The sequence below is a fragment of the Salmo salar genome, chromosome 06 (genome assembly GCF_965601325.2).
Source record: "Salmo salar chromosome 06, fSalSal1, whole genome shotgun sequence".
NCBI lineage: Eukaryota > Metazoa > Chordata > Actinopteri > Salmoniformes > Salmonidae > Salmo > Salmo salar.
Genome location: NC_138296.1, coordinates 5,919,410 through 5,929,058, shown reverse-complemented (window position 1 = coordinate 5,929,058; position 9,649 = coordinate 5,919,410). Strand labels below are relative to the sequence as shown.

The window sequence follows — 9,649 nt, the reverse complement described above, 5'->3', positions numbered from 1 at the left end:
TTAACAAAAAAAGTACTTTATTTTTTTCAACTTTTTTACACGTCAGTTTGATTCATGTCCCGAAAAAATAATGCACACTTAAAAACTAGTGCATGTATACAAATATAAAATAATTACAATATGCATACTTACAAATTATATAAATATGTAACAGCACAGTTATGTACTCAATGGTTTAACAGCGTATGTTCTGAGATGGCTTGTCTCCCTAATGGCACCTTATTCCATTTATAGTGCACTACATAGGGAATAGGGCCCATAGTGGCGCACTACATAGGGAATAGGGCCCATAGTAGCGCACTACATAGGGAATAGGGCCCATAGTAGCGCACTACATAGGGAATAGGGCCCATAGTGGCGCACTACATAGGGAATAGGGCCCATAGTGGCGCACTACATAGGGAATAGGGCCCATAGTGGCGCACTACATAGGGAATAGGGCCCATAGTAGCGCACTACATAGGGAATAGGGCCCATAGTAATGCACTACATAGGGAATAGGGTGACATTTGGGACAACCCCTTACACTCAACAGACAAATCAAAAGCACGTCTCCTTGATTTACATAAAATAAACCCCACCAAGGATAAAATAAAGAAGTAACGCCACAGGAAAGCAACATCAAAGCCTCGGCCCAGTAGGCCACTACTGGCTTCACCTTCTGAGAACACACTATTCCCCCATATGGGCCCTGGTCATTAATGACTTCCTATTCCCCCATATGGGCCCTGGTCATTAATGACTTCCTATTCCCCCATATGGGCCCTGGTCATTAATGACTTCCTATTCCCCCATATGGGCCCTGGTCATTAATGACTTCCTATTCCCCCATATGGGCCCTGGTCATTAATGACTTCCTATTCCCCCATATGGGCCCTGGTCATTAATGACTTCCTATTCCCCCATATGGGCCCTGGTCATTAATGACTTCCTATTCCCCCATATGGGCCCTGGTCATTAATGACTTCCTATTCCCCCATATGGGCCCTGGTCATTAATGACTTCCTATTCCCCCATATGGGCCCTGGTCATTAATGACTTCCTATTCCCCCATATGGGCCCTGGTCATTAATGACTTCCTATTCCCCCATATGGGCCCTGGCCATTAATGACTTCCTATTCCCCCATATGGGCCCTGGTCATTAATGACTTCCTATTCCCCCATATGGGCCCTGGTCATTAATGACTTCCTATTCCCCCATATGGGCCCTGGTCAAATGTAGAATGAGTTGACATTTGGGACGCACCCCCCCAGTGAAAATGAGTAACATGAGTCCATGGAGAGAATATATTACTAAGGTGTTTGAGGCTTGAGACTTTCTGATCAGTCTGACTAACCCAACACCTTATTGAGACTTGTTGATCAGCCTGACTAACCCAACACCTTATTGATAATCGCTGATCAGCCTGACTAACCCAACACCTTATTGAGACTTGTTGATCAGCCTGACTAACCCAACACCTTATTGATAATCGCTGATCAGCCTGACTAACCCAACACCTTATTGAGAATTGTTGATCAGTCTGACTAACCCAACACCTTATTGAGACTTGTTGATCAGCCTGACTAACCCAACACCTTATTGATAATCGCTGATCAGCCTGACTAACCCAACACCTTATTGAGACTTGCTGATCAGCCTGACTAACCCAACACCTTATTGAGACTTGTTGATCAGCCTGACTAACCCAACACCTTATTGAGACTTGTTGATCAGTCTGATTAACCCAACACCTTATTGAGAATTGCTGATCAGCCTGACTAACCCAACACCATATTGAGACTTGTTGATCCCAACACCTTATTGAGACTTGCTGATCGGTCTGACTAACCCAACACCATATTGAGACTTGCTGATCAGCCTGACTAACCCAACACCTTATTGAGACTCGTTGATCAGCCTGACTAACCCAACACCTTATTGAGACTTGCTGATCAGCCTGACTAACCCAACACCTTATTGAGACTTGCTGATCAGCCTGACTAACCCAAACCCTTATTGAGACTTGCTGATCAGCCTGACTAACCCAACACCTTATTGAGACTTGCTGATCAGCCTGACTAACCCAATAGCGTATGGCTCCAGAGGTTCAATAATATAATAACACCTACTAACCAACAGATAAAGTGCCAACAGATAAAGTGGTCTCTGCTGAACGCAGAAGGCTACAGTCAAATTATCCTATATTTGGCCCAAATGGCACCCTATTCCCTATAAAGTGCACTACTTTTGAACAGAGCACTATGGTACCGGGTCAAAAGTAGTGCACTATGTAGGGAATAGGGTGCCATTTTGGATTTAGCCAGAAGGATATAACAATGTGTATTACATTCATTTAAATAAAGCAGGTTTAAAGCCAGCCAGGTCTCTCCCTAGGCTAGTTACAGGTAACAGACAACAGACTGCCACACAGGGCTTGGGTCAAGAGAAGTGTGGTGTAGGATGCCGTTTGAGGTGTGGCACTATGGAAAGCAGCATCTGGGAGCTCAAGGGTCAAAGGCCACCCAGGCAGAGGTCAAGGGTGGGTGACCTCACTCTCTTTTTCACTACTCAGCGTAGAGGGGGGCGGGATCTGACTGATGGGACAGGTTTCTCCAGCCGGTGTCTGTGATTGGACAGATATCCATTCACTCACTCCCTGTGGGGATAACATTGTACTGTCTGTCAAATAAATATTCAACCTAGTCCACCCGGTTCTATTGGAGAGAAAAGATCAGAACATTCCGGTTCCGTTGGAGAGAACAGATCAGAACATTCTGGTTCCCTTGGAAAGAACAGATGAGAACATTCCAGTTACATTGGGGGGGAACACACCAGAACATTCCGGTTCCGTTGTAAGGAACACACCAGAATATTCTGGTTCCGTTGGGGAGAACAATTCAGAACATTCCAGTTACATTGGATAGAAGAAATTAGAATATTCTGATTCTTTCCTCTGATGGCAATAAAGGCAATCTGGGGCAGAGAAAAAACAAAAAGGACTCTTTTATAGTCTCTTAACAGAGTACACTTTCAAAAGCACAAAATGCCCATTTAGAATAAAATAAAAAATCCTAGGTGGTATTCTGAGTCTGTTTGACGGAGGAGAGCAGATCAGATGGCCTTCTGACCGAACTTCTGACTTCCCACAACGACAAACCGGAGCGGACAAATTCTGCAAGATGAAGGGAATCTTGTCCTGGAGAAGTCTTTAGTTAAGGGAGGGAGGGATGGTGGAGTAACAGCAGTAAGAGTTGTTGGAAGGGATTTGTCCTGGAGAAGTCTTTAGTTAAGGGAGGGAGGGATGGTGGTAGGAGTAACAGCAGTAAGAGTTGTTGGAAGGGATTTGTCCTGTAGAAGTCTTTAGTTAAGGGAGGGAGGGATGGTGGTAGGAGTAACAGCAGTAAGAGTTGTTGGAAGGGATTTGTCCTGTAGAAGTCTTTAGTTAAGGGAGGGAGGGATGGTGGTAGGAGTAACAGCAGTAAGAGTTGTTGGAAGGGATTTGTCCTGGAGAAGTCTTTAGTTAAGGGAGGGAGGGATGGTGGTAGGAGTAACAGCAGTAAGAGTTGTTGGAAGGGATTTGTCCTGGAGAAGTCTTTAGTTAAGGGAGGGAGGGATGGTGGTAGGAGTAACAGCAGTAAGAGTTGTTGGAAGGGATTTGTCCTGGAGAAGTCTTTAGTTAAGGGAGGGAGGGAGGAGTAACAGCAGTAAGAGTTGTTGGAAGGGATTTGTCCTGGAGAAGTCTTTAGTTAAGGGAGGGAGGGATGGTGGTAGGAGTAACAGCAGTAAGAGTTGTTGGAAGGGATTTGTCCTGGAGAAGTCTTTAGTTAAGGGAGGGAGGGATGGTGGTAGGAGTAACAGCAGTAAGAGTTGTTGGAAGGGATTTGTCCTGGAGAAGTCTTTAGTTAAGGGAGGGAGGGATGGTGGTAGGAGTAACAGCAGTAAGAGTTGTTGGAAGGGATTTGTCCTGGAGAAGTCTTTAGTTAAGGGAGGGAGGGATGGTGGTAGGAGTAACAGCAGTAAGAGTTGTTGGAAGGGATTTGTCCTGGAGAAGTCTTTAGTTAAGGGAGGGAGGGATGGTGGTAGGAGTAACAGCAGTAAGAGTTGTTGGAAGGGATTTGTCCTGGAGAAGCAGCAGCATCAGGTTTAGTGGAGTGAATCCTTTACATATTCTGTAGTAGAGAGTGGAGGGGCAGGAGAAGTCGAGGGAGGGATATAGGGAGGAGTGGAGAGAGGGAGAGAGGGAGGAGTGGAGGTAGAGTGCTCCCATAATTTACACACTTATCATTCAGAAACATTGAAATCCTTAGAAATCTCCTCTCTCTCCCTCTGCTACCTCTACCCTGCACAGCCTCCCGGTCGGAGGAGAGGAAGAGGGGGTTGGAGGAGGAGTTCTCTGTAAGGAGGGATGTTGTCTTTAAGCGCCAGTCCTCTCCCGTTCGCCCCTCAGACCAGTCCAGAGTCTTTAGCCATCTTGTAGAAGATTCCTCTCTTGGTGATGAGAGTGGAGGGAGAGTCAAACTCTGCCATCTCCCCTTTATCCAGGACCAGCACTCTGAAGGGAGGAGGAGAGAGAGATGAGAGAGAGCAGGTGTGTGTGTTTTCATATATTACCTGGTGTAGTCCATGATAGTACTGAGTCTGTGTGTATATTACCTGGTGTAGTCCATGATAGTACTGAGTCTGTGTGTATATTACCTGGTGTAGTCCATGATAGTACTGAGTCTGTGTGTATATTACCTGGTGTAGTCCATGATAGTACTGAGTCTGTGTGTATATTACCTGGTGTAGTCCATGATAGTACTGAGTCTGTGTGTATATTACCTGGTGTAGTCCATGATAGTACTGAGTCTGTGTGTATATTACCTGGTGTAGTCCATGATAGTACTGAGTCTGTGTGTATATTACCTGGTGTAGTCCATGATAGTACTGAGTCTGTGTGTATATTACCTGGTGTAGTCCATGATAGTATTGAGTCTGTGTGTATATTACCTGGTGTAGTCCATGATAGTACTGAGTCTGTGTGTATATTACCTGGTGTAGTCCATGATAGTACTGAGTCTGTGTGTATATTACCTGGTGTAGTCCATGATAGTACTGAGTCTGTGTGTATATTACCTGGTGTAGTCCATGATAGTACTGAGTCTGTGTGTATATTACCTGGTGTAGTCCATGATAGTACTGAGTCTGTGTGTATATTACCTGGTGTAGTCCATGATAGTATTGAGTCTGTGTGCGATGGTCAGGACAGTACAGTCATCAAACTGGGTTCTGATGGTGGACTGGATCAGGTTGTCTGTCTCCAGGTCCACAGCAGCTGTGGCCTCATCCAGAACCAGGATCTTGGTCTTCCTCAGGAGGGCTCGGGCCAGACACACCAGCTGGCGCTGACCCAGACTGGAGAGAGGAGAGATGTTAATGAGAGAGAGAGAGAGGTAAGAAGAGGAGGAGAGAGGTAAGAAGAGGAGAGGAAAGAGATAAGGAGAAAGGTAAGGACAGAGGAGAGAGGTAAGAAGAGAAGGAGAGAGGTAAGAAGAGGAGGAGAGAGGTAAGAAGAGGAGGAGAGATATAAGAAGAGGTAAGGAGAGAAGGAGAGCGGTAGGAAGAGGAGGAGAGAGGGAAGAAGAGGAGGAGAGAAGTAAGAAGAGGAGAGGAAAGAGATAAGGAGAGAGGTAAGAAGAGAAAGAGAGAGGTAAGAAGAGAAAGAGAGAGGTAAGAAGAGGAGGAGAGAGGTAAGAAGAGGAGGAGAGAGGTAAGAATAGGAGGAGAGAGGTAAGAAGAGAAGGAGAGAGGTAAGGAGAGGAGGAGAGAGGTAAGGAGAGGAGGAGAGAGGTAAGGAGAGGAGGAGAGAGGTAAGAAGAGAAAGAGAGAGGTAAGAAGAGGAGGAGAGAGGTAAGAAGAGGAGGAGAGAGGTAAGAAGAGGAGGAGAGAGGTAAGAATAGGAGGAGAGAGGTAAGAAGAGAAGGAGAGAGGTAAGGAGAGGAGGAGAGAGGTAAGGAGAGGAGGAGAGAGGTAAGGAGATGAGGAGAGAGGTAAGGAGATGAGGAGAGAGGTAAGGAGATGAGGAGAGAGGTAAGGAGAGGAGGAGAGAGGTAAGGAGAGGAGGAGAGAGGTAAGAAAAGGAGGAGAGAGGTAAGGAGAGGAGGAGAGAGGTAAGGAGATTAGGAGAGAGGTAAGGAGATGAGGAGAGAGGTAAGGAGAGGAGGAGAGAGGTAAGGAGAGGAGGAGAGAGGTAAGGAGATGAGGAGAGAGGTAAGAGAGAAAGGAGAGAGGTAAGGAGAGAAGGAGAGAGGTAAGGAGAGAAGGAGAGAGGTAAGGAGAGAAGGAGAGAGGTAAGGAGAGAAGGAGAGAGGTAAGGAGATGAGGAGAGAGGTAAGGAGATGAGGAGAGAGGTAAGGAGAGGAGGAGAGAGGTAAGGAGAAGAGGAGAGAGGTTAGAAGAGGAGGAGAGAGGTAAGGAGAGGAGGAGAGATGTAAGGAGAGGAGGAGAGAGGTAAGAAGAGGAGGAGAGAGGTAAGGAGAGGAGGAGAGAGGTAAGAAGAGGAGGAGAGAGGTAAGAAGAGGAGGAGAGAGGTAAGAAGAGGAGGAGAGAGGTAAGGAGAGGAGGAGAGAGGTAAGAAGAGGAGGAGAGAGGTAAGGAGAGGAGGAGAGAGGTAAGAAGAGGAGGAGAGAGGTAAGGAGAGAAGGTGAGAAGGAAGAGGTAAGGAGAGGACGAGAGAGCGAACCAGAAGCTGTATGTGTATGTAATGCTATGTAGGGCTATATATGGTGTATGTAGGCCTATTGTAGCCTTGTGTACCTGAGGTTCTCTCCCCCCTCTGAACACTCGTGGTTGAGTTTGTCCGGCAGGCCCGACACAAAGCTCTTGAGATGAGAGAGCTCCAGGGCTCTCCACACCTCCTCATCAGAGTAGCCATCGAAGGGGTCCAGATTCATCCTCAGAGACCCAGAGAACAACACTGGATCCTGGAGGGGGAGGGAGAGAGAGAGGGGGGGAGGGAGAGAGAGAGAGGGGGGGAGGGAGGGGGAGGGAGAGGGAGGGAGGGGGGGGAGGGAGAGGGAGGGAGGGGGGGAGGGAGGGAGGGGGGAAGGGGGGGAGGGGGGGGGAGAGAGTGGGCCGAGGGGTGGGGATAAAGATATTTTAAATATAACATGTATCCAGAAGAGTGTGGGTTAGTTTGAGTGCGTCTGCATGGGCCGTGGGTGTGTACCTGTGGTATGATGGTGATCCTGGAGCGGAGTTCATGTAGACCCAGCGTAGCGATGTTAACTCCATCTATATGAATCTCTCCCTCACACGCCTCGATGATGCGGAACAATCCTAGAGTCAGAGAGGACTTCCCTGCTCCTGTACGACCTACTATCCCCACCTGGAACACAATAGTGAAATACTATCATGACTAAAGACAGTGTACAGTTCTCATAGTTCTCACATGTCACACTTAGCCACCATGCTAACACAGGCTGGGCATGCAGAGTTGTATACCGGATAGCTACGATAGTGCCACCGATGAAGAACAACAGCCACAGCAAAGCATCCATGCTAGAAAAATGTTATTTGCTCACAACGATGGCATCCATCCATGAACCCCCACCGCGGCTGGTATGCAACCGTTTTTCCCCTTACGGTTAAAGCCCGTGTCACACGAAGCAATTTGGACGTCATTTCTGTTGCAAGTTACAAGTGACATCATCTCAAGCAACTAAAACGCAATTGAAATTCAAACATCCAATCCTGTCATACATCACGGTTTCAAAATGATATGTTTATCCAAATGTTTGGTAATTGTAACAGCATCGATGTAGACTAAATGCTGGCTGTGCAAATTAGCTAGGCAAAATATTGGCTATCTGCCAACCATGTTTTACCAAGCTAGCAACGAGCTAAACTAGCGTACGTTAGCTAGCTAATGCAGTCCATTTCAGTTGAAACTGGAGAGAGAAAGGTCTGGCTTCACTTTTAAAATAAATGACGTATTGACTGCCAGACCATGTACATAAAACCATGACTAGCCATGAAGTCCAGAATAGTTTTGACCTTTCCCCATTTGGCTTGTCTGTTTTGTTGTGGCTTGCAGCAGCACTGACAGCTGTGTTGACATGACAACTAGGTCAGAGTTCCGAACAGAACGATATGCCGAGTTATGTAAACTGTTTTCTGCTCACTAATTGGACATTGCATATAGTCAGTTGTGTGAAATAGGATTGATTTCTATGTCTTGCGATGCAATGCAACCAAATTACAGGCAATTTTTAGGGGGTGACACACTGAGCAACCCAGATGAAACGTTATTTCATGCAACATAAATGGCATCCAGATTGCTTCGTGTGACATCGGTTTATAACTAACAAGCTAACTCTCTTGGTTTCAGACTTTGCAACAGTATGGATCATATTTATACACATGTTCAGTCCTGTCACACAGCCTAATCCCCCGTCACGCAGCCTAATCCCCTCCTGTCACGCAGCCTAATCCCCTCCTGTCACGCAGCCTAATCCCCTCCTGTCACGCAGCCTAATCCCCTCCTGTCACGCAGCCTAATCCCCTCCTGTCACGCAGCCTAATCCCCTCCCCTCCTGTCACGCAGCCTAATCCCCTCCTGTCACGCAGCCTAATCCCCTCCTGTCACGCAGCCTAATCCCCTCCTGTCACGCAGCCTAATCCCCTCCTGTCACGCAGCCTAATCCCCTCCTGTCACGCAGCCTAATCCCCTCCTGTCACGCAGCCTAATCCCCTCCTGTCACGCAGCCTAATCCCCTCCTGTCACGCAGCCTAATCCCCCCTCCGTCACGCAGCCCAGTCCCTCCTGTCACGCAGCCCGTACCCTCCTGTCACGCAGCCCGTACCTTCCTGTAGCATGTACCCTCCTGTCACACAGCCCAGTCCCTCCTGTCACACAGCCCAGTCCCTCCTGTCACACAGCCCAGTCCCTCTTGTCACACAGCCTGTACCCTCCTCCATCACATACCTTCTCTCCTCCGGGGATGGCTACAGTGATGTTGCGTACGGCCAGTTCCTGGTCCTCTCTGTATCGCAGACCAAACCCTCTGATGTCTATGTTGCCTGCTGTGGGCCAGCCTGGAGGCAGAGACGATTGGTCATGTCTCCAGTCCGCCTGGGAGGGGACAAATAGAGGTATATACACACACAGTCACACACACAGAGAGTTCCCGTGTACGCACAGAGTTCCCGTGTACGCACAGGTTCCGTGTACGCACAGAGTTCCCGTGTCGCACAGAGTTCCGTGTACGCACAGAGTTCCCGTGTACGCACAGAGTTCCCGTGTACGCACAGAGTTCCCGTGTACGCAACTGAATAAATAAAATAACCGTCATAACTGTTTTAAAGAAGTAGAAAGACCAACTGACTGAAGTCAGGGGGGGGGGGGGGGGGGGGGTTGCTATTCAAATAGTTATTACAGACACCACGGTCATTTGGCTGACCAATAACAGTCTTCCAAAATGCCATGACCGCCACAGCCCTACCTACAGAGTTGTATATGAGTACACAAACACACACAGATGTACCTCTTTCTCTGTGTCTTCGTACTCCTTGACTCTCTCCACGGCCACAATGTTGGTTTCCAGATCTGATGACATCCTCACTAGCCAGGTCAGAGAGGCCGTCAGCTACAGGACACAGAGAGAGAGAGAGACAGAAAGAGAGAG

General features: G+C 47.7%; 1 protein-coding gene across 1 annotated transcript; it reads right to left on the bottom strand.

Moving 5' to 3' along the window:
- Positions 1-9,649, bottom strand: LOC145879794 (multidrug resistance-associated protein 1). Its single transcript, XM_082976276.1, has 6 exons — positions 9,509-9,649; positions 8,950-9,096; positions 7,192-7,350; positions 6,780-6,946; positions 5,184-5,378; positions 1-4,536 (listed from the first exon to the last, which is right to left on the bottom strand). Exons 1-6 carry the CDS (start codon positions 9,578-9,580, stop codon positions 4,428-4,430), a joined length of 849 nt encoding a protein of 282 aa, XP_082832402.1. The 5' UTR covers positions 9,581-9,649; the 3' UTR covers positions 1-4,427.